Source organism: Mustela erminea, chromosome 2 (genome assembly GCF_009829155.1).
Source record: "Mustela erminea isolate mMusErm1 chromosome 2, mMusErm1.Pri, whole genome shotgun sequence".
NCBI classification, from domain to species: Eukaryota; Metazoa; Chordata; class Mammalia; order Carnivora; family Mustelidae; genus Mustela; species Mustela erminea.
The window spans coordinates 153,755,286-153,782,743 of record NC_045615.1 but is presented as its reverse complement, the minus strand read 5'-3'; the positions used below and the strand labels follow the sequence as shown (position 1 = coordinate 153,782,743).

At 35.2% G+C, this 27,458-nt stretch overlaps 1 protein-coding gene across 2 annotated transcripts; it reads left to right on the top strand.

Annotated features, from left to right (window-relative positions):
* Positions 1-1,027: 1,027 nt before the first annotated feature.
* Positions 1,028-21,604, top strand: LOC116585151 (sulfotransferase 1E1-like). 2 transcript variants are annotated; one of them, XM_032334480.1, is made up of 9 exons: positions 1,028-1,198; positions 1,349-1,421; positions 10,484-10,646; positions 13,143-13,268; positions 15,238-15,335; positions 15,890-16,016; positions 17,908-18,002; positions 19,141-19,321; positions 21,218-21,604. In XM_032334480.1, the coding sequence occupies exons 1-9, from the start codon at positions 1,167-1,169 to the stop codon at positions 21,328-21,330; spliced, it is 1,008 nt and encodes a 335-aa protein (XP_032190371.1). In that variant the 5' UTR covers positions 1,028-1,166; the 3' UTR covers positions 21,331-21,604. The 2 variants fall into 2 exon arrangements, with proteins under 2 accessions (XP_032190371.1, XP_032190372.1); XM_032334481.1 differs by lacking the exon at positions 1,028-1,198 and having other exon boundaries at positions 1,343-1,416.
* The last annotated feature ends 5,854 nt before the right edge of the window (positions 21,605-27,458 follow it).

The window sequence follows — 27,458 nt, the reverse complement described above, 5'->3', positions numbered from 1 at the left end:
TCTCTGTTACTCTTGTTATACCTTGATTTTGTATTGTGAGAAGCCTCATTTCTCAAAAACCATGCAACTGTTCTTTTCTACTTTTGGTAGGGCTAGATATTAGTAACTTCTATAACTAACCATTACTTTTTTTTTTTTTTTTAACTTCTACTGTCTCGAACACGCTGGCCACTTTCATTCAGTTAGTATGCATTCATGCCAGCAGCATGCTAATCACTGAGTAAAACCCCTCTCTCTAAGTTATGTACTATCAGAAAGCTGCACAAAGTAAATGTTAATTACAGCATAATGGGTTAAGCATTAATGAGTAGTGTAGGGTTTGAAGGTCATTTAGAGGGTTGCTCAGCTCTGCAAGAGTCATAATAAACCTTTTAAAGAAGTGTCTTCTCATTATAATCAAGAGACAAATGAGAACTAATCTGTCCAATTAGTTAGTTCCAATGAGGTTTGGAACTAACTGGGTTAGAGGTATTGATTAGGGTAGAGAGGTGGGTGCAAGGGAAAATTTCCTCAGCAGGTGCAGACCTGAAAAGAAGAAAAGTGAAGGATTCTTGGGCTCTACAAATCTTTAGGGTTTTGTTTTTCATATTCTTGTATCTAAATTACATTGGCGTCAAGGGTTAACATCACAGTAAATACCACACTATCCTGTTATGCATGTGACTGGGTGCAGAGATAGTGAGATTTTTAAATAAGAATTCAAAGGTGAGTGATGTGTATCTACATTCTTTCTTTAGCTGTCATCTGTTTTTGATGTTCAGGTCCGCTTCAGAGTTGAAAGTAGGAGGTGTTTCCCAATTGACTTGTTAGGACATAACCAGGTACTACAAAGCCTTCTTTGACATCCCTCAGGAAACTGAGCTATGTCTACTGATCCAGGGTCCTCACTGCCCTCCTGGTTTTCCCCTCCTTTTCTTCTCTCCTCTCGCTCCCCCAGGAAGTTTATTCTTTTGAAGGTCAATCTCATTTTATTATTCATCAGTGAATAAATAAAGAACCTCCCCTTCCTAGCATATATTTTGCTCCAAACCCCTTCTCCCTCATTTCCTCTTCATTTCCCCTCCCTCCCTCTCTCCAACCCACTGATTGCTATTGGCAAATTTAGGAATTTGATTATGAGCCAAGAATGAAAACTAACAGCAGAGGCTTTTCACATCCCGCTATGAATGAGCACGGCTCTGGCTACATCCATCAGCAGGTACGTATACATATTTCTGATCCTCGTTGCATCACGAACGCTAGAAAACCAAGCCCCACAAATTAATCTCCGCCTCCCTCTCTGGCATTGGGAATAAAAGCTCACCAGAAACATTTCAAATGCTTAAGTGGTTCTCATCTTTTTTGGCAGCCTAAAACCTGAGTGGAGATCGAAGAAAACTAAATTGGATCACCCAGTTTTTTCCCCAGGATCATCAGGACAGGTTGTATTTTTACTATTGTTACTGATGTTAATATTTAGATTTTTAGATGTAGAAAATTTAGATGCAAAGGATACATCACAAAGCTGTTAGAAAAAGAAACACAGAGAGAATAAAGTCTTTATTAATACTTCAGTTACTTAATAATGTAAAACATTTCGAAGCCTTTTTAAATCACTTGTCATTAAAAATAAATCTTGCATTATATAGTGTTTTGGTGTTTAAAGAATTTTAACATAAAACTATGGTATCGTAGTGACTCTGCAAGTTCTGCATGCTGGACATGTCCTCCATTTCACTAAGGAGGAAACAGAACAAGCAGGGTAGAAATAGTTAAAGTGGAGACTGACTTCCAGTGTGGTGATCAGTTCTGTGAAGTGTGACAGAAGTAGTTGAATGCCACCATGGGCCTTTATGTATATTACTGTTACTTTTAAATGAGAATATAGCAGAAATCCAAGTCCTTGGTCCATCATAGGTAGATTATTGGCAAAACAGTAGCTATTTTATCTAGGAGTCCTTAATAGAAATGAGAGAGAGCAGAGACATTCGATTTGGCAATTAAATTTAAGAAGTATTTTTGAACATCTGCTTTGTGACATAGTATGGAGCCTGGATGTTCACTGCTTTCAACAATTTTTCCCAAATCTGAGTAAGCAGAAGACAGTGGGGACTAAACGAGCTTCATTCATCTGCACTCACCCTGTGTCTCTGACCCTTAACACTACATCTGGAAATGAGGTAGTTGCCCACACACCTAATAACTGCTGGATGAGAGGCAGATTAGGGGCTAGAGGAGGGGAAGATAGAGAAAAGGAGAAAGAAATAAAGAGGAAAAAGAAAAATTCTTTCTGAATTTTATTGAATTTATAAAGCACAGTTCTAATGATTTTTCTTGGTTGGTGTTTCTAGACAACAGTAACCTTTACACTCGGAAAATAAAATTGACAATTTCCAACTGAAATACATCTTTTGAGAAAGAAGAGAGTAGCTAGAGAGTAAGTCCATACATTGTGATAGGAGATAACTTACTAACAGAAGTTAATAAGAAAAGAGATTTTATTATATGCCATTCAGCTTAACTCTGAGAAAAAAATTGACCATGAAGGGGTAAGCAGAAGCCAGCCAACTGCTGAATGATAAAATCGGCTACTCCCAGTTGACTGTAAGCCAATATTTGCAAACTTGGCAGAACACCAAGAAAGTTGTTCACATGAATAAACAAATCAATAGGCTGGGCAAGTAACATCTGTTATACACATTTCTTCTAGTGAAAGATTTCTGTTTCTGAGAGCAAGAAAGGTTTAGGGAACAAGATGATTTATTTTATTATTTTATTATATTTATTTTATTTTATTTATTTTTATAGATTTTTAAAAATTTATTTGAGAAAGAGAGAGAGAGAGAGACCATGAGCAGGGGGGAGGGGTAGAGGGAGAGGGACAAGGATACTCCTCTCTGAGCAGGAAACTGGAAGCAGGACTCCTTCCCAGGACCCTAAGATCATGACCTAAGCCTATGGCAGATGCTTAACCGACTGAGCCACCCAGGCTCCCAACAAGCTGATTTATTAACAAGGCTAATTTTTCATCAAAATCTTGTAATTTTGGTGAGATGACATCTAACCTACCTGAGAGGGAGGTCTTCAAAGAGTTGAGTCTATTAGGGACTGGGATTTTCTTAACTTTTAGTAACAACATGCAGGACTAGTGTTGTTCCATGTTTCCAAAACACATGCTAAGCCATTTTTTAGTCAAAAACAAATTAAAAACTCTCTTCCATTGGGTCTGTCTTCTGGTGGGTAATCTGGGGTCAAATGAAATAAATATATTGGGTTGTCCCAAAGAACTTAAGAGAAGCAAACAAATAGAAGTCATGTGTTGTAAAAATCATATCAGATATTAACAGATTTTACCCTCTCCAGTGAGAAAACAGGTTATTGATTATCAGTTTCTCCAGGTAATTTTGTATTTATGAAATATAGTCTTGGGAATTTTTAAAAAGACTTAAATTATTTATTTGGCAGAGAGAGACACAGCGAGAGAGGCAACACAAGCAGGGGATGATGGGAGGGGGGAGAGGAAGGCTTCCTGCCAAGCAGGGAGCCCCATGCAGGGCTGGAGCCTGATGCGGGTCTCAATCCTAGGACTCTGGGATCATGACCTGAGCTGAAGGCAGATGCTCAATGACTGAGCCACCCAGGTGCCCTTATTCTTGGGAATTGTAACAACATATATTTCCTCTGCTTTTAGAGGAGATCTTACGGCGTTATGCGTACTATTTCTAACTGAGAGAGCCCAAAGTGTCTGGCTCGTTATCCTGAGCATGCTATGAAAGTGACACATTATGTCAGCTTTATTCAGTCAGAAAGCAAAGTTAGACATGATTATAAAACAGTTTCAAGATTTCAAACTCAATGACATTTCACCATGAGATTAATGTGGCTTTTTACACAGCACATAGAGCAGACCATAAGACAAGCCACACAACAAACAAGATAACACCTGGGTGGTTCAGTTGGTTGAGTGTCCAACTCTTGATTTCAGCTCAGGTCATGATTTCAGGGTTGTGAGATTGAGTTCTGTGTCGGGCTCCTCGCTGAGCATGGAGTCTGCTTGGGATTTTCTCTCTCCCTCTCCCTCTGTAGTCCCCTACCCAACTCGTTACTCTCTTTCTCTCTCTCTCTCTCTTAAAAAAAACAAAAACAAAAACTAAAACCAAAACAAACAAACAAACAACAACAACAGAAGGGTGTAGGAAGTTAATGAACCAACCTGAAGTCAGTTTGTGGATGCGCAGCTGAGATCAGGCCTTGGTCCAGTCTGGGTCAGTTCTCTGCACTTATTACTTATCATAGTCAAACAATGGAGGGTCTTGGTTCTGTTCAGAGAGCAAGTGGGCAGAACCTTGGGTGGTGGCTGCCTTTTTAAAGTGGTCAGACATAGATCACCTCTGAAGATTCTGACAGTTTGCTGCCAAAAATTTCCCCTTTTTAAAGAGATCTAACTGGTTAGGAGGCCCAGAAGACCTCTTCTGGTTCTGCTTGTTATCATTTGTGGGATGTCAACAATTCTGGTCCTGGCATATCTCCTAGATGCAGTGCCTTAACTGCTTGCATCATTGCTTGACACAGCCCCCTGCTTGACATGAGAGACTCCATCTTGCTCTCTACACTCCTCCATATTACCATATGGATTCAGTGTAGTAACAATATAAGCTCATAGTTATTAAGAATTTATAATGGGAATTTATAATTTACATTCAGTGTTTCCAATAAGTATTATCATTTTTATCATCCTTAATTTGTAGATGAGAAAATGGAGCATAGTTGACCTGAAGTAATTTTTCAAGATCATACAATTTCAAATAGCAGAACTAGGATTTAAACATGGTGGTATACGTTAGGACCCACACTCTGAATAACTATATTCTATTCTCTGTTGTGTACACATCAATCTTCTAAACTAATAAGATTATATAAACTTACGATGTATATATGTTTCTCATTGTATGAGCACATTTAAATATTTAAGGAACCATACCAACCATAAGGCCAAAATTTGACACATTGATTATGTGAGCAATAAACTTCTATGCAACTGTATCAAAAGAGTTCGTTAAGATAGTTTAGGGGAGGTTGGGTGGCTCAGTTGGTTAATTGTCTGCTGTTGGCTCAGGTCATGATCCCAGGGACCTGGGGTCCAGCTGAGTATCGGGTTTCTTGCTCTCTTCTCCCTTGCCCACTTCCCTTACTTGTGAGCAATCTCACTCTCTCTCTGTCAAACACATTAACAAAATCTTAAAATAAAAAAGTTTAAAGATTACTGACATATAAAACAGAAAAAGCACATATATCCTCAATATAAAATCAACAATAAATTACTAGCTATAAATCAGTTACGAAAAAGCAACACTCTTTTTTTTTTTTTTTAAAGATTATTTATTTATTTATTTGACAGACAGAGATCACAAGTAGGCAGAGAGGCAGGCAGAGAGAGAGAGGAGGAAGCAGGCTCCCGGCTGAGCAGAGAGCCAGATGTGGGGCTCGATCCCAGGACCCTGGGATCATGACCTGAGCCAAAGGCAGAGGCTTTAACCCACTGAGTCACCCAGGTGCCCCAAAAGCAACACTCTCGATGGATAAAATAATAATAATAACAAATTTAATAATTAATTAAATTAAATTAATTAAATTAAACTATTTAATATTTTTATTTAAATAAAAATTAAATACATTTAAATTAAATAAATTAAAATAAATAAAATAAAATAATAATAAAGTTATCAATTTAATAAAAATAAAATAATTAAAATAACCAATTAACTTATATAAGATGAAACATGAAAAATTATAAAATATCCCTGAAACACAATTTTAAAAACATATTTTCAATTATAAAAGATTACAACAAATAATTTCTAATACTGGTGAGGATATGAGAATACAGGCAATTGCACAGATTATGCAAATTGGTATAATTTTAGCAATTAAAATATTTAATGATATTTTATATGTGCATATCTTTTATTTTTGCAGTTTCATTATCACTGCAGAGGTAAGTGTGAAAATACATATGCTTAAAGACATTCATTATGGTGCTACTTATATCTAAAAAATGGGGAACAACAGAAATTTCCCTCAGTAAAGAATTGTGTTATCTATGTTACACCCATACTATGGACTGCCATGTGTCATTTATAAGAATAAAAACAGAATTTATGTATTAATAGAAACTTTTGTTCACACTATATAGTGAAAAAATAGAGTACAAAAAGAATGTAAACTATAATACAAATTAAATTAGATATATAAGTATATAGGCTTTATATACATTTGAATATTTGGAAGCATAAATATAGTGCTATTAGGAGTGATTATATCTTCAGAGTAGAATAAAGAGAGCATTTTCATTGTATCTATGTTGTTTAATTTGTTTTCACCAATCATGTGTCAAAAATAAGAATATTTATATATGTACATTTACATGTATGCATAACTGTGTGCATATTTGCCCTCCCTTCAGAAAGACAAAAACAGTTTCTGTCTCCAAGGTCTGTTACAGGACAAACTTAATAGATAATGATGTCTGCTTTTTCATGTAATTTTATGACATATAAATAAGATTTTAAAATAAGACTTTTCAAATCTGGCACAAAGTAATTGCCTAGTAAAGAATATTCATTCCTTTTCTTCTGGTGATTGTAGAAAGAAGAGATTTGTACTTTTCACAGAAAATCCAGATGAAAGGCTACTCTCATATTCAGTCAACAGTTGGGAGCTCTGAACAAGGGCAATGATCATGAAGATAGGAATATGATTGATATGAGAGGGATTGAGTCTGTGGGACTTAGTGCCAGGTGCTGGTGATGGGGAGTTAGGAGGCAACATCTGAAAGTCTCTAGCTATAATGTGCAGCCTAGAAATATAGTGGGGAAAACATGATGGGAAAAAACCTTCAGAATAAGTTAATGGTCTAACCATTTGGTTTAATTTGTAGGATTTATCGTCCTAAAATTTGACACTAGTTATTTCTTGTGTTGGGATAGTCGATCTGTCACAGTAATTGAAATTTCATTTTCTTTTTATAATGCATCTCTCATGAACTGGGATTCTCTGTATTAAAGGAAGCATATTAAGTGACTAAAAGAACTACTACCTCCAGAAGGCTCTTATTATACTACAGGCTCTCTGAAAAAGACAATAAAAGTCATAGTTGTTACAAATAAGCATATAACTTACCAGGTGGCTTTTGGGCAAGGGTGATATTTGTGAAAGGGAGGTACATGAAAACAACCTCTAAAGTCCAAAGGAACCATAAAACCAAAGAAAAAGACCAACTCCAGCTTAACAAGAAATGGTTTTATTAAGGGGGCTAATGGACTGAAGTGTGTCTTGGGTCATGAAAGATGAGTAGATCTCTGCAACCCACCTCCCTTAAGACTTGCTTTTGTAGACCTAGAGGCTGGGAGTACTGCTAGGGAACCACCCAAGAGGAGAATGTTTAAGAATGTGTGTGTCCAAGAAGAAACCTCTTTGACTTCAACTATAGTAACTTCTTACTAGACACATCACCATACGCAAGGGAAACAAAGCAAAAATGAGCCCTTGGGACTTCATCAGGATAAAATCTTCTGCACAGCAAGGAAAATAATCAACTAAAGTAAACGGCAGCCTACAGAATGGGCTGATAAATGACATATCTGATAAGGGTTAGTATCCAAAATTCACAAAGAACTTATCAAACTTAACACCCCCCAAAACAGGTAACCCAGTTAAGAAAGTGGCAGAAGACACTTTTTTAAAAAAGACATCCTCATGGCTAATAGACACATGAACAGATGTTCAAGATCTCTCAGGGAAATACAAATCAAAACCATGATGAAGGATGCCTGGGTGGCTCAGTTGGTTAAGTGTCTGTTTTGGTTGAGGTAATGATCCCAGGGTCCTGGGATGGAGTCCTGCATTGGGGGCGGGGGCGGGGGGGGGAAATCTCTGCTCAGCAGGAGTCTGCTTCTCCCTCTGCCTGCCACTCCCCCTGCTTGTGCTCGGTATCTCCCCTCTTTCTCTATCTCTGACAAATTAATAAAATCTTAAAAAAAAATAGACATGGTGAGATACCATTTACACCTGTCAGATGGCTAAAATTAACAGCATAAGAAACAACAGTTGTTGGCAAGGATTCAGAGAAAGGTTAATCATCTTACATCATTGGTGGGAATGTAAACTTGTGCAGCCACTCTGGAGAATAGTATGGTGGTTCCTCAAAATGGTAAAAATAGAACTACACTATGATCCAGTAATTGCACTACTAGGTGCTTATCCAAAGGATACAAAAATACAGATTGGAAGGAATACATGCTCCTGTTGTTTATACCAACATTATCAACAATAGTCAAACTATGGAGAGAGCCCAAATGTCCAATGTCCATGGAAAGGTGGATGGATAAAGAAGATGTGATAAATATATATATAGATCTATATATATAGATATCTATCTATCTATCTATCTATATATATATACATATCTCAGTATCAAAAAGAATGAAATCTTGCCATTTGCAACAATATGGATGGAGCTAAAGAGTTTAATATTAAGTGAAATAAGTCAGAGAAAGATAAATACCACATGATCTCACTCACATGTGGAATTTAAGAAAGAAAACTGATGAACATATGGGACGGGGGAAAAGAAAAAAAGGGGAGAAAGAAATAAGTCAGAAGAGACTTTTAACAATAGAGAGCAAACTGAGGGTTGAGGATGGACTAGATGGGTGATAGGTATTAGGAGGGCACCTGTTATGAACAGCCCTGGGTGTTGTGCATAAGTAAATGAATCACTGAGTTCTACTCCCAAAACAAATATTGCACTATATGTTAACAACCTAAAATTTAAACTAAGAAAAAAAAATTTATAAAAGAATAAGTGTGTGTCATAGTCTTATCTCTAGAGCAGACCAAAGACATTTTACCTTGAGGGTGTACTTAAGGGTGTGGTTAAACAAAGGGAAAGAATGTAGGGAGGTGATAGCTCAAGAAGGCAGATCACAGAGTAGTCATCATGGCACATGTGCACTAATCTGGTTCACACAGATGAATACAAAGGAGATCTAAAGAGGCTAATATCAAAGGACTAAATTTGTTGAGATGCTATATCACAAACTCAGAATGGAAAAGGAAAGATAGTGGAAGAAGTTGAAAGTCAATGAAAGAAAGTTTGCTTAAGTAAAAATCCTATGAACAATGCTGAACATGAAATGAGTTGTCATGGGATCAGGAAATGAATTATCAGTGATAACCATCTTGTTTAACCTTATATGTTTCAGACAAGTCATTCAATGGGAATATGTACTACTTTACTGATCAAATGAGAGAAAGGTGAAGGTAATGTGAGAGGTCCCAGAGCAATCTATTATATCCTCAAGAACCCGTGTTTTAGATATATCCATTACAGTGTCATTAGTTTCATCTTTTAAATACACTTATCAAGCATTTGAATTTTTTCATTAAATGAAACATTCAAGAACTAAGGAAGCTATGACTTTGAGATCGTGTAGTGGCTATCAAATGTGACCATCCATCTTTTCATGTTATTTGATGTTTACATGATTAATCACCATGATTATTTGCCAAAATACTGTTGTATTTTTTAAATCTCTTAGTCTTTTCATATACTCCATCAATTTTGATAAAGAAATGGAAGGCTCTGTTTTTATTCATCATGGAGTTTGCTATGCATAATTATAATATAAATTTTTAAAAAGATTTTATTTATTTATTAGAGAGAGAGAGAGAGAACATGAGTAGGGGCAGGGGAGAGGGAGAGGGAGAAGCAGGCTCTCTGCTGAACAGGCAGCCTCATACAGACTGGATCCCAGGACCCTAGGATCATGACCTGAGTGGAAGGCAGACACTTAACAGAATGAACTACCCAGGTGCCCCTAGTGGTGTTTTTTTGGGTTCATGGAAGAAAGTACAATACAATTGTTAAAAATCTTAGAGATTATCCAAGGGTGCCTGGGTGGCTCAGATTTTAAAATCCTTTAAAAAATTAACATAATACAAGCACTTCACATTATTTTTTACATAGGTTTATTTTGGGTGTGGTGGGGGTGGATTTATTTATTTATTTTAGAGAGAGAAAAGAGAGAGACCAGGAAGGAGAGGGGTAGAGGGAGAAAGAATCTCAAACAGACTCTGTACTTCATGCAGAGCACAATATGGGGCTTGTTCCAATGATCCCAATATCATAACCTGAACTGAAACCAAGAGTCAGACACTTAACAGACTGAGTCACCCAGGTGCCCCCATTTTTTATGTAGTTTTAAACACTTTATAGTGCCTTGTATTTTCTTACTCTTTTATATTGTTAGACTTACCTTCTGAATGGGATTAGAGATTCTTAAAGCACCAAGACTATGTTATATACTTCTTAAACATGCCTTACTCCATATACTCAATAGCTAAGAAATGCTAGAAACTCAAGAGAACCTCAATGTAAGAGCTATTATTAATTTTAAAACATTTTAAAGTACACATAAGTGGAAAATATACATTTTTCTTTCAGTGCACGACCCTTAGGATGGATTCTTCCAAATCTGACTATGATGAATACTTTGGCAAAGTCCACGGAATTCTAATGTATAAAGACTTTATAGAATATTGGGATGATGTGGATACATTCCAGGCAAGACCAGATGACATTGTCATTGCCACGTATCCCAAATCTGGTAAGTTTCCTTATTATCTCAGTGCGGTTCTCTTTTCATCTAGAAATGACAAACCCACCTTGAATGGTGAATATTAAGCTGTTGGCTTCTTCCACACTGATTCTTCATATTAAAGACAAACATAGTAGTTTTGGTATAGACACAGAAAAAGTGGATATTATAGCTCTGTTCTAAGAGCACGTTCTGTACGTGTGACTTGAGCAGCACAGATTCCATGGACCTTTAGAAAATTATTAATATAAATGTGTGACTATAGAACCATATTGTCATTTTGTATAAACAAAGTACAAACAATTTTTTCAGACTTAAAAAATTATTTTTTCAGCTAACTAGCTCTTCTTAAGTTTGCCCCCAGACTCCTTTTTTAAGTAACATATTTTTTCCCGAGATTAGCTCAACTTAATCATAGTTCGGGGATCTCACAACCATAGATCTTTAGAAATTAGAAAGATCTGATCGAGACTTCTCTATTTGGTTGTTACATTTAACACTTTTATATGTGTTAAATATATTGTTATCTTACTGAAGGAATTCTTCCAAAACAGAGTTCTCATAATCTTGCTCTCTTGCTCAATTAATTCCAGAACTTCTAAAAAACTCAAACTCTAATATGAACTCCAAGGCATTTTATGCTTGCCATCTGCTTGCTTCTGCACCCTCCTTCCCACCCATTTCTTCTTCCATTTAGGCTTTATAATGGATTTCCAATTCTTTTCCTCATCACTATACTATTCTTAAGTATCTGACCTTAATGGGGGGTGGGAGGGAGATGGTTCTGCCTGCTAGAATCCTTTTCTCACAAAACTGGTGAACCAATGCCAATAATGTGTTAAGTCTAAGTTCAATTCTCATGTTGTCTTGAAGGCATTTCTTGTTAATACATCACAGCAGCAGAAGCACACGGAGTTAAATGTTCTTCCTTTGTAGCCCTTGAAATTCCTGTGCCCACCTGTGTTATAGCATCTGAAGAAAAAAAGAAGTTTTGTAATTATTGTGCACTGTTTCCAACTCTTAAACATGACTTTGAGCACTAGAAGGCAAGGATCAAGTCTATTTTTTTCTGTTTCCTCTGTACTGGGGCTTAGCTTGAGGCATCAGAAGTTAACAGTAAAGTCTGTGGTGGACGCATGCTCGAGTGCATCATCTATTATTCAAGTCTCTTTACATTTTTTCAAAATGAACAATTTTATTTTCATGTAGTATTTGTAGATATCTAATAGGCCGAAAAGATAGTTCAAATTCTGTGCTCAAAATACATGTCTTTGGAGTATAAGTCTCCATAACACATGAAACACTAGCATAATGACTACATCTTACTTAACTCTGTATTCTTAAAATTTAACATGACCAGAGTATTCTCGATATACCTGTGTTGAAAAGAATGAATGGATGAATGACACCTTCCTATGAACATTATCTCTCCCGAAGTACAAACCCTCTATTCTCATTGATCTGCCTCTTCACCATTTCTTTGCATGTTCTTCCCATTTCTGTTTTTTCAGTTGTTCATTCAGCAAATTTTTATTGAGTTTCTGCTATGTGTCAAGGGTGCTATTAGCCACTGGAGATACAATGGTGAATAAAACACATCAAATCCCTGCCTTCTCAGTGTGTATCACCCAGAGGGGAATATAAATAAATAACCCAGAGGAGAATATAAAGAAATAAGTGGCAGATATGATATAGTATGAAAATGTTGAGGATGAAGGAGCTCCGTTAGGGTATTGTGAGAACATATAGCAGGAGTACTTTGCTTGGGGCAGTCCAGAGGCTTCTTAGGGTAAACAAAGCAAAGATGTGAGAGATTTAGCTCCTAGAAGATTGTTCCAGGCTGCAGGAATAGCACGTACATGATGTGGGAGCCTCCGAGCGCGCGCTTGCTCTCTGGATTCTCCAACTTGTTCAGTTCTTCTTTCCTGCCCATCTGTGTTTAGTGCATCCTTCAAAACTCACCTGAAAGCTTTCCTCCTCCTACTTGGATACTCATCTTTTCTTTCTTTAAATTAAACTCAGGATTCAATGTGCATTATTTTCACTTGTATGACTTAGTCAGCTTAAATATATTTATTGTTAATGTGTCCTAGATGCCAGGAACTGTATCTTATTCCTCTTTGTTTTTCTTGATAATGTCTAATTAAATGCAATGCTTTCTATGTAGTAAGAATTCAATAATTCAAGCCTTCTAACATTTTAGATGTAAAAATTTAAATCCTAAACTGTTACCAGCTTGCACAATGTCCCAGTTCACTGTGAACAAATTTGGACTCTTACCATAGGTGTGTCTTACTACAATATTCATCTTCATCTATTGAGGTTATTTTGAGGTCTTGTAAGATTAAGTATGAGAAGAAATATTTCTTGAGTTCTAAAGTTATTCTGACATCTTTCAAATTATATTGCATTAGGACACTTCTGCTTTATCCAGCTATAAATACACTACTTGCATTGGCAATCTGAATGGTTAGTGAAACACTGAGATTTGTCTAATTTTTACAGGTACAACCTGGGTTAGTGAAATTGTGTACATGATCTACAAAGAGGGCGATGTGGAAAAATGCAAAGCAGATGCCATTTTTAATCGAATACCTTATTTGGAATGCAGAAAAGAAGATGTAATGAATGGTAATGTTTAAGTAGATTTTTTAAGTTTAGATTAAAAAATAAATAAATGAAAAAAAAATAAAAACTATGTACATATATTCTAAAGTGTGGATATAGACAGTGCAAGGAAAGAGACTGTAAACAAAAGTGGCAATTAGTATTGTGTCTTCTCCATGAAAAACATGTAAATTTAAATTTAAATCTTGACAGAGTTTACATTATAACATTCAACTGAAATAGATTGAATAAGGATAGCTCTTACATGTCTTCATATGAGAGCCTAGTAATATTTAAGCATTTGTCCCTATATGGGGTGAATGTGATAATACATTAAAAACTAGAAAAATATCCATAAATTTTCGAGGATATATCTAAAAGGATATTCATCACAGATTCTTTTAATATTGTGAAAAATTAGAAACAATGTGTTGGTCAATAAAAGAATAAAGTGACATAATAACTCTATGATATCATTAAAATTTTAGGATGTCATGTTTCTTCACATTGCAGTTTCAGTATACTATATTGAGGAAAAAATCAATTAGGAGGTATTAAAAATTCTGTCTACATGTGTGGTATTTAGATAGCTCTGAGTCTAGTCATATGGATTCACAGTTGACCCCTGAACAAGTGTAGGGTTAGGGATGATCACCCCTCACACAATAAAAAATCTGCATATATTGAATAGCAGTGGTGATCGGCAACATGGATGGAACTAGAGTGTATCATGCTTAGCGAAATAAGTCAAGCAGAGAAAGACAACTATTGTATGATCTCCCTGATATGAGGAAGTGGTGATGCAACATGGGGGCTTAAGTGGGTAGGAGAAGAATCAATGAAACAAGATGGGATTGGGAGGGAGACAAACCATAAGTGACTCTTAATCTCACAAAACAAACTGAGGGTTGCTGGGAGGAGGGGGTTTGGGAGAAGGGGATGGGATTATGGACATTGGGGAGGGTATGTGCTTTGGTGAGTGCTGTGAAGTGTTTAAACCTGGTGATTCACAGACCTGTACCCCTGGGGATAAAAATATATGTTTATAATAAAATTAAAAAAAAAATCTGCATATAACTTCTGACCTCACCCAAATTTAACTACTAATAGTATACTATTATATTGGAAGCATTAGCAATAGCATAAGCAGTTGTTAACACATATTTTGTATGTTATATATGTATTACATACTGTACTCTTACAATAAAGTAAGCTGGAGGAAAGCCAATGTTATTAAGAAAATTATAAGAGGTGCCTGGGTGGCTCAGTTGGTTAAATGTCTGCTTCAGCTCAGAGTCCTGGGATTGAGCCCCAAGTCAGTCTCCCTACTCAGTGGGGAGTCTGCTTCTACCTCTTCCTCTCTCTGCTGCTCCCCCTGTTTGTGCTATTTCTCTCAAATAAAATAAGTAAAATCTTTAAAAAAAAGAGAAATTATATATAGTACTATATATATAATATATAATATATAAGATATATAATGCAAAGTGTATTTATATTATATTATAAATTTATACATATATCTGTACCAAAAATTTGTACAAAATGTATTTATACATATATTTGTACAAAGTGTATTTATAAATTTATATTTATATTATATTATAAATTTATACATATAAATATATATTTATGTAAATAAATATAAATTTATATAAAGTGTATAAATACAAATTTTATATTTATAGTACTGCAAAAAATCCACATATAAGTGGACCTGTGCAGTTCAAGCACATGTTCAATGTGGAATGTTAATAATGATTGTGTTAATATCTTACCAAAATGTTAAAGATTTTTCCCAAATGGTGAAATTTTACTTTATCTTATTTTTTCTTTATAATTTCCTCTACCTAAACTTCTGTCATGGTATGTACTATTATTATTATGAATATACTTAGAATCTTAAAGTTACTTTTATTTTTTAAATGTCTATAAAATTCATATAAATATTTCTAATTTTTTAAAGTTATATAACCTTTAACTTTTTAAAAATCAGGAGTAAAACAATTAAAACAGATGGCATCTCCTAGAATAGTGAAGACTCATCTGCCAGCTGACCTTCTTCCAGCCTCATTTTGGGAAAAGAACTGTAAGGTAAGCAGAATCAAATATTCTTAAAACTTCACATTTGTTTATTTGTTCTTTTTTGGAATCTACAGACATTTAATAAATTAAATGTGTATTAAGGTCAATATAGTCAGAGAAACTTTTTATTTCCCCAGATGGGGATAGAAGGCTTCCTGATTGCTATGCCTGATTGGTGCTTCTTCTATATGTAATATGGAAACTCAAAAATATTGGTGAAGATTATATTTTTACTGAGATAAGTGTGCATTTAAGTAAACCCTTGGTAAACATGTTTTCTCTCTAAGATTGGATGAAATTTATGACATTAAAATAAGTTATTATATGTGAAAATGGCATGAAAAATGTAAAGTGAGAACTAGCCCTGAACAACTGTACAAAAGATGCTATCATTTCAGGTTACTGAAGAATTTTTCTTCTATATAATTTCATATATCTTATCCACTTTCTACAATGACTGTGTATTATATTTGTAGTTGAAAACATAAATGTTTTCTTTTTACATCTTGATGAGACTATGTTTGAAAAAAAAAATGATTTCATATATAATTTCACCTTTTTAGATGATCTATCTTTGCCGGAATGCCAAAGATGTGGCTGTTTCTTATTATTATTTCTTTCGAATGGTATCTGCTCATCCAGATCCTGGATCTTTCCAAGAGTTTGTGGAAAAATTCATGGAAGGACAAGGTAAGAGGAGCTTCTTTACTCTCAACTCCTTCAAGGTAAATAATACAAGACAAATGACATCTCTGAGCAAAAATTTTTGTTGTCTTGTTATGGTCTGTTATCTTCTCTGATCCTTAAATAAAACACAAAAATACCAGAAGACTCTGAACTCTGAAGCAAGCATAGGGTTTCCAGATGTGTGTGGCAAATTGAAGAATTTGGACATTCCAGTTCAGTGCCTAAAAATAAATATATAAAAGTGTGTTTGGAGGTTGAATGTAACAGATTTTCTGCTCTACGACTGAGATTCAGTGTCCAATTTTCTCTCATTTCTTTTTATTAGAAAAGTATTTCACAGTGTTATAATTCTACTGAATAAAGGGCAAGGAAATAGAAAAAAGAGAATGCCCATTTGTTTCCAAGGAAAATTTCAAGTGTTTTGTGGGGTCAGAATTCATAAAGGAGTTTGAATATCTACAAAGTTCTTATTCTTTCCACCAGGGTACAGTCTGAATGATTCAGCTAGATTTCTCGGGACCATACAAGGGTTACTTGAGCTGAAATTCTGGGAAATTTTACCTTTTTCTTTAACTTCAGACTACAGCAACTATCTAAAGTTGTGGAAGAAAGAGTTCAGCAGAGTCTAGTATTATCGAAAGAAGTCCATTCTGATCCTGTAATAATAATTGCAAGAATAACAATAATAATATCATCTTTATATTCATAGATGATAATATTGGCTTAATAAAACTAGAACACATATCCTTTATGTTTTTTACATTTTGGGAAAAAATTATGCTAAAGCATCATGAATTAAACAAATGCCACAAGATCATCAAAATCCCCATTGTAAGGCGGAGAAAGGCAGTATTACTCTTCTGCAAAATGGATGACTGAGGCACTATAAATATCATTGTGTGACTTTTTCTTTTAGGAGCAATTGTGAATAAAGTCAAAGAACAGAAATGGTAGGCAATGACAGCGCAAAACAGAATACGTTGACTCAGACAACATTATATTATTCTGTCAGCTTTTTATTGGGTAAAACATTGAGATATGCATGAGACAAGATAAGGGAAGAGGGAGTTAGACAGACAGCATTTCAGCATGTTGTATCATATCATCTTGAAAATCTTCTAACTTTTTTGAAATGAGAATATCACTAAGGCTCCCTAACAAAACACCCCTGCTATATAAACTGCAAGTAGTGTAATAAGAAATTATATAATTACTGGCTTTAGTTGCCAAAGACAGTTTGTAAATGGTAAATTTGAGACCTAGACTGAATTCAGATTATAAGATCATTAATAGTTCCCACTCCACTCTCCTCACTGACAGCTTGATTTTACACACACACACACACACACACACACACTTCAAAAATCCTTTTATAAGCTCTGAATCAAGTTAGTGGGAGGGGAATTTCCTTTACTTTTTCTGTGTCATTAACCATGTCATAATGATGAAAGTTTAGAATATGTTTCTTTACACAAATTACTCAACATACTTTGCCTCTCTTGCTGCAGAGAAATTTGCTTAAGATGTCTGACAACGGAGCACATGAGTGGCTCAGTTGGTTAAGCATCTGTCTTCAGCTCAGGTCATGATCTCAGGGTCCTAAGATCAGGTCTTGCATCACCTCCCTGCTCAGTGGGGAGTCTGCTTCTCCCTCTCCGTCAGGCTCTCCTCCCGCTGGCGCTCTCTCTTTCTCGCTCTATAGTGCTCACTCTTCCTCTCTCTCTCAAATAAATAAATAAAATCTTAAAAAAAAAAAGATGTGTGACTGATCTCTTGTTTTCATTCCATGATAATTCACTTATATTTATTTGTTGCTACTGTTGATTGAATACCCATTTTCAAGCCGTATAAAGATGATACTATGCTCTTACATTGTTTTTATCTCTAAATTTAGTGCCATATGGCTCCTGGTATAAACATGCAAATTCTTGGTGGGAAAAGAGAAATAATCCACAAGTGCTATTTCTTTTCTATGAAGACATGAAGGAGGTGAGAAATTGAAAACATATGGGATATTGTACACCTGAGATTAATATAACACTTTATGTTATTAAAATAAATACTTTAGAAAAAGAAAACATATGGGCGACTTAGTATTTCTAAAATATTAGCATTTGACAACAATGTAGTTACAAAAATCTGTCTTTAAATAGATGATGCAGCTACCTCCCCAAATCATAATAATCCAGATACTTTAGCACAGATTTGAAGCTAATAAATAGAACTCTTCTGTGAATGAATATGTTGAAACCCAAATCTCAAAAAATTACCAAAGACAAAATTTGAAAGAACTTGAGTTCATAAAATAAAGAAAAACAACAGACAGACAAATAAATAAAATTATGAGAATAAAGACCTATCCAGGAATTTACAGGAGAGAAAATAGGGTCATCTCACTCAAAATGAAGTAGTCAAAGAAATCATGCCAAAGAAGGTGATACTTAAAGTTTGATAGGCAAGTTGTAATTTGCAGGACAGAGAATTTGAGAATAACATTCTTTGTAAAGAGAACTATATGACAAAATAAGCATTATAGTTGGTATTGTGAATATTTGTATGAGTGGTTTATCTGGATAATAGGCTACACTATAAATATGACGTGTAGGGCTGAGGATGCTTGAGCTATGGTTCATATACAGCTGATGTTCTATGTTGGATATTTGAGTTTTTATACCTTTTTTTAATCTTTTTGGTTACTTTGTTTCTTGGTATGTACACTAATAAATTAGAAGAAAAAAGTAAAACTATGTACATATTTTCAACCCCAATCTTAATCTTTCACAGGGACTCTAGTCTTTAAGAGTATATATTCATACTAATAGATAATAGTTACTGAGTATGTACTAAGCATCAAAGTCTACAATAAATATTTTATAAACACCATCTCATTTAGTATTACAACAATCTTTGAAACAACTTTTATGTCCCTTTTGTGGATAAGGGAAATTATGCTTAGAGAAGTTGAAAAAATACTTCTCCAGGAAGTGTTTTTCTTCATTAAAAGTCTAATTCCAATACCAGTGGGGACAAAAGGGAAAGAATCTCTCTCTCTCCCTCTCTCTCTCAATCTAAATAGTAATGAATTTAACTTTAGTAATTGAGTCCTCAAAATATTTTCTCTTCCTAGGATATCAGAAAGGAGGTGATAAAAGTGATACAATTTCTGGGAAGACAGCCATCAGAGGAGCTTGTGGACAAGATCGTACAACACACTTCATTCCAGGAGATGAAGAACAATCCGTCTACCAATTATACAACACTACCAGATGAAGTCATGAACCAAAAAATTTCTCCCTTCATGAGAAAGGGTGAGAGAGTCATGTAATTTGCCTCGATGGCTCTACAAAGTCACAAGTTGAACTAGTTCTAGGCAAACGCCTATTGAAGTCTATTCTTGCCTGTGGACCCAGCTAGTTTTCTTCAAAGCTGTTTCACATTTGAGCAATATTTTTCCTGAGTTACCAGTTCTGTAGTGAGATTAAAATGGTAGTGTTACTACTACTCCTATTGCTGCTGCTGCTGCTAAATTGCTACTATTTGCTGATTATTTACTCTATGGAGCATACTAAGAATTGTCAACAGCCCCCCAAGCCTCACCATCAGCACTAATACCACACACTACTGTCATTTATAAAGCCTGTGTGCCTTGGTGTTACACCATGTATGTTATATAAATGTATATAACTTAAAAATTATTTTTCTCTTCAAACTCAAGTAAGAAACTCAAAAGAAAACATCTATAATTATCTCACCTTGAGTTGAGGAAAAAAGCCTAGAACAATTATTTTTTCCTTGACCGAGCGGCAAACATTTTTCAAAACTAAGTGTCAAATACCCAAACTCATCAAGCTATACAAATATGTACAGTTCTTTGTAGATCAGTTAACCTCATTAAAGCTGTTTGAAAAGATTAAGTTTCAAAGCACTTACTGCCAAATATAGCCTTGTTTGGCAAAATATCAAAATACAATGAGGTGACATTTTGTTGGGAGGAGGAATGATCTGAGGAGTGGTGATCAGTTAATAAATCCAAAAGCATGTAGAATATGTAGACTACTTGGGACATCAGTCTACTAATATGTGAAGCAGAAACAAAATAGAGAAAATCTTGCCCTTTTAACTGAACTTTCAGTGACAGGGCCAGGAATTTTTAAGATGATAAGAATAACAAACCTGCTACTGACACCCCCAGAAAGCCCCAAAAAACAAGTTAACGTATGGATTGTATTTTAATTGTCTAGTTCTCAGATGATCTCAGTGTTCTTTTTCATAAGATTCACATGTATTTTTAAGATGAATGGACTTAAAATAGTTGTCATGCTTGTAAAGGGCTGCTTAGTGCTATACCCTTAGCCCCTACCTAATTCTGAAGACACATATTTTCTCTCTTTTGGGGTTATTTCACTGGGAAAGTTTAGAGCTCCTTTAACTAAGGGGGTAAGAAAACTACTAACTTAAGATACTCCTTCTGCTGGGGAAAGGTTGGATGTATTGGAATTCGAAAGAAAAGGACCTGCCAGTCTTACAATAACACAATGTAGGAGATGCTGAGAAGCTTACCTGTCAGTGGCAGCAAAAATGGAATGGAAGAAATGGATATGAAGAGAGTCTGAATATGAGTATAAAATCAAATATTGTGGTTGAGGGACAACTTCCAAATTTATGCTATGGATACCTGGTGCTGCCATTAATCAGGTTATGGGAAAGTACACACGAAAAACCCACAATTGGTGGAGAAAAAAATGGATTTAATTTTGAACTAGTTGAATCTGAGATACTCTTATGGAATCCAGGAGGCAACAGGTTATGGATACATAAGCCTGGATTTGAGTGTTAGTATGAAGATGATATTTAATATCTTGGAAGTGTGGCAAAACATAGATCTCATCTTAAGAACTCCAACATTTCAAGGGGAATTGGGGAAGAAAAAATAAATAAAGTAGCAAAAGAGGAAAGGATCAGAAAAAGAAATTTGCCGGGTTTTGTTTATTTGTTAATAATCAGGACACATCTTTCTTTACAAGCTCAAATATATATATCTGTGTATACACACACACACTCACACACTATAGTATATATTTTATTTTATAATTGAAGATTATAAGGATAAAATTTGATTAGGTGTTAATGAACGTATGAATATTAGAAAACATCATGATTCTCGCTGGAAAACACAATATTTACTGTTTTCTCTTTTGTTATAGGAATTGCAGGAGACTGGAAGAATCACTTTACGGTAGCTCTGAACGAGAAATTTGATATACATTATGAGCAGCAAATGAAGGGGTCTACACTGAAGTTAAGAACTGAGATCTAAGGAGGGTTTCTTAATATATATAAGATTAAAGCTTTCTTTTTCATCATTCTTCACTTTTTTCAAAGTTTAGCTTGGTAGAGGGGTGCCTGGGTGGCTTAGTTAGTTAAGTGTCTGACTCTTGATTTTGGCTCAAGTTGTCATCTCAGGGTTGTCAGATCAAGCCCAACATCGAGGTCTGTGAAGAGTGTGGGACTTGCTTAAGAGTCTCTCTCCTTCCTCTGCACCTCCCCCAAGTCGTGCTGGCTCTCTCTCTTAAAAAAAAAAAAAAAAAATAGATTGGTAAAGAAGTCATATGAAAGGGGCGCCTGGATGGCTCAGTGGGTTAAAGCCTCTGTCTTCGGCTCAGGTCATGATCCCAGGGTCCTGGGATTAAGCCCCACATCGGGCTCTCTGCTCAGTGGGGAGTCTGCTTCCTCCTCTCTCTCTGCCTGCCTCTCTGCTTCCTGTGATCTCTGTCTGTCAGATAAAATAAATAAAATCTTAAAAAAAAAAAAAGAAGTCATATGAAGGATCATGATCAGATTCACATGATTATTGAGATATTCATATAAAAAGATTTTTTCCCCATTACAATCTTTTTTCTTTCTTCTTCTTCACAAATATTACACAAATCTATAATCTATAAGTTATTATAAATCTATAATCTATGTGTATGATGTAGGAACACACATACAGTTTGAATTGTCAGAGTCTCATTTAAAACAACAAAGCAGGGGTGCCTAGGTGGTTCAGTGGGTTAAAGCCTTTGCCTTGGGCTCAGGTCATGATCTCTGGTCCTGGGATCGAGTCCTGCATCGGGCTCTCTGCTCGGCAGGGAGCCTGCTTCTTCCCTCTCTCTCTGCCTGCCTTTCTGCCTACTTGTGATCCCTCTCTATCAAATAAGTAAAGAAAATATTAAAAAAAAATGAAATAAAAAAAAAAATTTAAAACAACAAAGCATTCTAAATTATTTTTGTGATTACTTTTTTCCATTTAGTAGTACATTTAGTATATGAATATATTTATATACACATATATGCATAAATATGTATATTAATAACTCTGCATGAACTTTGAAGACCTTGGGAGAAAAACTAAAGAATAAATACATTTGGAAGCATAATTATACCTATTATTTCCTTCTTGATTTTCTTTCACTTTCTGCAAAATCACTTAGGAATCTACCTTAGTCTAATATAAATTTTGGGCAGAACAGTCCTGATTTCCAGTTGTATAAATAGTCCTAATGAGTACTGTTTATGCTTGAATGTCTTCAGCTAATCTGAAACATTTATGCTGTAGAGGTCCTTCTGTCCAATATACAATGTATTGAATGTAAACTCTGTAAAGTAAAGTATTGAAGAATGTGATATTTGCCAGTAAAACAAAACAAAAACAAAAGTAAGAGAAGAATAATTATTATTTTCTATTTAAGCAATGTTGTTTTGGCTTATGTCTCCTATTTTTCTATATCTTATTGGTGATTTTCTTTTCTATACTATGCTTATCATAACATTCAATGCTTCCTTTCTCTAAATCAGAAGACACACAAGCGTAGTGATCCAAAGGGGCACATGCACCCAAATGTTTATTGCAGCAATCTCTACAATAGCCAAACTATGGAAAGAACCTAGATGTTCATCAACAGATGAATGGATAAAGAAGATGTGGTATATATACACAATGGAATACTATGCAGCCATCAAAAGAAATGAAATCTTGCCATTTGCGACGACGTGGATGGAATTAGAGGGTATCATGCTTAGCGAAATAAGTCAAGCGGAGAAAGACAACTATCAGATGATCTCCCTGATATGAGGAAGTGGAGATGCAACATGGGGGGTTAAGGGGGTAGGAGAAGAATAAATGAAACAAGATGGGATGGGGAGGGAGACAAACCATAAGTGACTCTTAATCTCACAAAACAAACTGAGGGTTGCTGGAGGGAGGGAGGGGTGGGAAAAGGGGGTGGGATTATGGACATTGGGGAAGGTATGTGTTACGGTGAGTACTGTGAAGTGTGTAAACCTGGCCATTCACAGACCTGTACCCCTGGGGATAAAAAATATATGTTTATTATTAAAAATATATAAAAAAAGACACACAAGGTCATGAAAAATTCACTATGTGCCTTTTGTAGAATATTGTATCTTTAATTAGCAAGCTAAAAAGCCAAATCTAGGGATAAATTGATATGATTTGTATTCTTACACCTTGGAGAAAAGTCTTGGGATTTCTCAGCACTCTGTTCAGTAATTATGATTTTTCAGATTAGAGTTATTTTTAAAAAATGTGTAACATAGTTATACATTATGCAAAAAATTGGAAAGTCTCAAAAACAGTTAAGATTTGTTTGGGGTGGGATGAGAAGTAGAATTTCAATCTCTGAAGGAAACAATTTTTAATTTAAAAACCCATTTTCTGATGATTTTTTTCATTTAACATTATAGTTTATAATAACAGAAGCTTTTTAATTTTGTAGTTTGTAGAACTGACAGTGGCTGTTGCCTAATGTATAACTAAACAAGAATAAACTCATGTATCTCTCTGACTTTAGTTCTTTAGTGAACCAGTGTATTCCAAGTTGGCCTGAATGAAATTTAGATCAATCACATTTCCCAATAGCTTGTCCAGAAATCTTTGTAACTTTTTTGGAGAAAGAAAGAGACTAGGATCTAGTTTGAAATTCAGCTAGGAACTTCAAACCCTCTGAGATTTTTTTGTCATCTTCCCCAAGCTGGGCTTCATGTCTGTGTGAGCTGGAGACAACTGAGCCTTGGATAGCATCATGTAACGGGGCCACAGGTGTAACCACTGTAGCTTTGGTTCTGTGCATCCTGGAAAGTTAGAAATTTCTGGTTACCTTAGTGGTTAAGGTTTCCCAATAATTAAATCTCTAGAATGATGCCTTCAGGACATGGCTAGATATTTAAAAGCACTAATGCTTGTTGACTGACTAACTGATTGATACCATGTTAAGACCAGAAAGTGCTTAGTAAGCATTTATTTATGACAGTCGTAACTGCACATAACTTGAACCATGGCATAGAGTTCCTTTATGTGGCTAAAACACCTGAGAATTCAATCTGGCCAACAAAATAAATAAAATAGTACTAGATTAAAACCCACTGTATAAAATAAATATCCACAAATTCATGCTGATATAAATTAATTGAATAAATAGTTATGTGTGGGAACATATATAAATACCCCATACAGAAGAATTCTAGCTATGTATAACTCCCATTCCATCCCTTAAGTGTAGGATTCAATAATGACTTCAAAAGAGTATGGAACAAGGGTCAAGGCTAGAGTGGGGAGGGGACAGTGGAGAAACCTGGCAAATACTAGCTCAACTAGTTGATCAGGGTTAACATCTTCAATGATAAGACACATTCATAGAAAAAACCTCTGGGGACGCCTGGGTGGCTCAGTGGGTTAAGCCGCTGCCTTCGGCTCAGGTCATGATCCCAGCGTCCTGGGATCGAGTCCCACATCGGGCTCCTTGCTTGGCAGGGAGCCTGCTTCTCCCTCTGCCTCTGTCTGACATTCTGTCCGCCTGTGCTCGCTCTCTCTCCCTCTCTCTCTGACAAATAAATAAATAAAATAAAAAAAAAATAAAAAAAAATAAAACAAAAAAAAGAGAAAAAACCTCTGGCACATGATGAAAATGTCCCTAAACTTGCTGATTTTTTCCCCCAAAACTTATAGCCATTGTATAACTATGGAAAAAACATCAGATAGGGATGCCTGGATGGCTCAGTCGGTTAATCATCTGCCTTTGACTCAAGTCATGATCCCAGGGTGCTGGGATTGAGTCCCACATCAGGATCCCTGTTCAGTGGGGAACATGCTTCTCCCTCTGCCTGCTGCTCCCCCTGCTTATGCTCTCTTTCTCAACCTCTCTCTCTCTCTCTCTCTATGATGAATAAATAAGTAAAATCTTAAAGAAAATCAGTGATGCCTGGGTGGCTCAATGGGTTAAGCCTCTGCCTTTGGCTCAGGTCATGATCTCAGGGTCCTGGGATCAAGCCCCACATGGCTCTCTGCTTGGCAGGGAGCCAACTTACCCCTGTCTCTGCCTGCCTCGATGCCTACTTGTGGTCTCTCTCTCTCTCTCTCTCTGTCAAATAAATAAATAAATAAAATCTTTAAAAAATAAAAAAAATTTTTTTTTGTAAAAATCAGATAAAGCCAAATTGAAGGAAGAACAATACAAAAATACCTGACCAAAGCTCCAGTTTTATCAAGATCATCAAGAACAGAGAAAATCTGAGAATCTTGTCATAGTTAAGAGGAGTCTAAAGACACATGACTCCTAAATATAATGTGGTACCCTAGATGTGAATTCGACTAACATCTACAAAATTCTAATAAAGAATAGCCTTTAGCGAATAATAATGTATCAACTTCAATTCATTAATATGTAATGAATGTACCATTGAAGTATAAGAGTTTAATAATAGGGGGAAATGGATGCTGATCGTACAGATATTCTTTGGAGTTCTTTCTTTCCTCCAACTCTTGTGTTTTTTGTTTTTTTTTTCTGTAAAAGTACAGATAGTAAATATTTCCAACTTGCAGACTGTATGGTCATCATTGCAACTATTCAACTCTGTCATTGTAGCTTGAAGGGAGACAGAGACAACACACACAAGTGAATAAGTGTGTCACTTTGCTAAAATAAAATTTATGTACAAAAACAAATGGAAATGCAGATTTGGTCTGAAGGCTGTAATTTGCCAGCCTATCTAATTTTTTCTTTCTTCCATTTTTGGAAGTGTATAATCACCCTCCATTTTTAGAAAGCCCAGGAATGCGCCAAATGATATATTTTATCCATAACTTACTTGCTCTTTGTTGACTGTCTTTCAAAATATCTACATAACCACATTGCTAGAAACAAGTGTCTTTTAGCTTATATTAAATATACAGGTATATTAAGACAAGTGTTGGAAGTTAAAATCTTTATCTAGGGTTAATCTGTATCAAAATTAAACAACACGTTTTTAAAAAATATGAGTATCGGAATTAGAAAAAGTACTTTAAGGATTTTTGTTATTTCTTTTAATTGCAAATAAAAAAAATAACTTCTCCACCATCAACAACAAAAATGTCTCTCCTTAAAATCTGAATTTTCTTTACTGCAGAGGAACAGTCCTTGGTATCTGAATAATGCCAACCTCTCTACTTGTGCACTAAATTCTTCAGCTGTCATCTAGTTTAGCAATTGATATTTCTCTCTGTATCCTCATTATTTTCTCCTCTTGCATGATCAGTTCCCATCAGCAAAAATGTTGGAATATCTTACAATTTAAAACACAACAAATATTTGCATCAAACATCCTGCAGATAGTCCTACATTTTTCTGTTCTTTATGTCAGAAGCATTTGAGAATTGTCTATAACTACTGCATCCAGTTTTTCACTTTACTCTTCTCCGGTGTCTTTTTCTGAATGTTTCATTAAATTTCACTATGCATTCACAAATACAAAGAACATAGATATTCACACACACATGTGCATTTTTATAAATACATATACATTTATTTCTAAGTCTGACTATACTAATTATAAAAAATACAAGTTTATATTAATACCTACAAATCTAAAACCTCAAGGGATTGTCTAGCCTTCTTATTTTCCAAAATTTTAAATTTGTTTCCACTATCTTTAATGTACTTATTTGTTTGCTCAGTTCCCCCAACCCTATGATCATCTTGGCCACCTTCTCTGTCCTTCCCACTACTTGACCCCTAGCCTCATTGCCACTTTCTCATTCTCCAAACATGCTTTTGCCTGCCAGACCCCAGTAGCTCCTTAGCCCTTAGCAATGCTTCCACTTTCAAGGGAAAGAAATAAAAAGAGGAATTTGCATACTTTTGTGGCCTAAAGTTTTTAGGACTCATTTAAAACACAGGTTATATAAGCCTTCCTAATAATAATAATAATAATAATTCTGTCTTGAATATTTGAAAGTTGCTAAGAGAGTACATCTTAAAAATTCTCATCCCAAGAAAGAATTTTGTATCTATGTATGGTGACAGATGTTAAGTAGATTTATTGTGGTAATTTTTGCAATATATACAAATATTGAATTATGTTGAAATTAATCTAATGTTATATGTCAATTTCATTTCAACTAAAAAA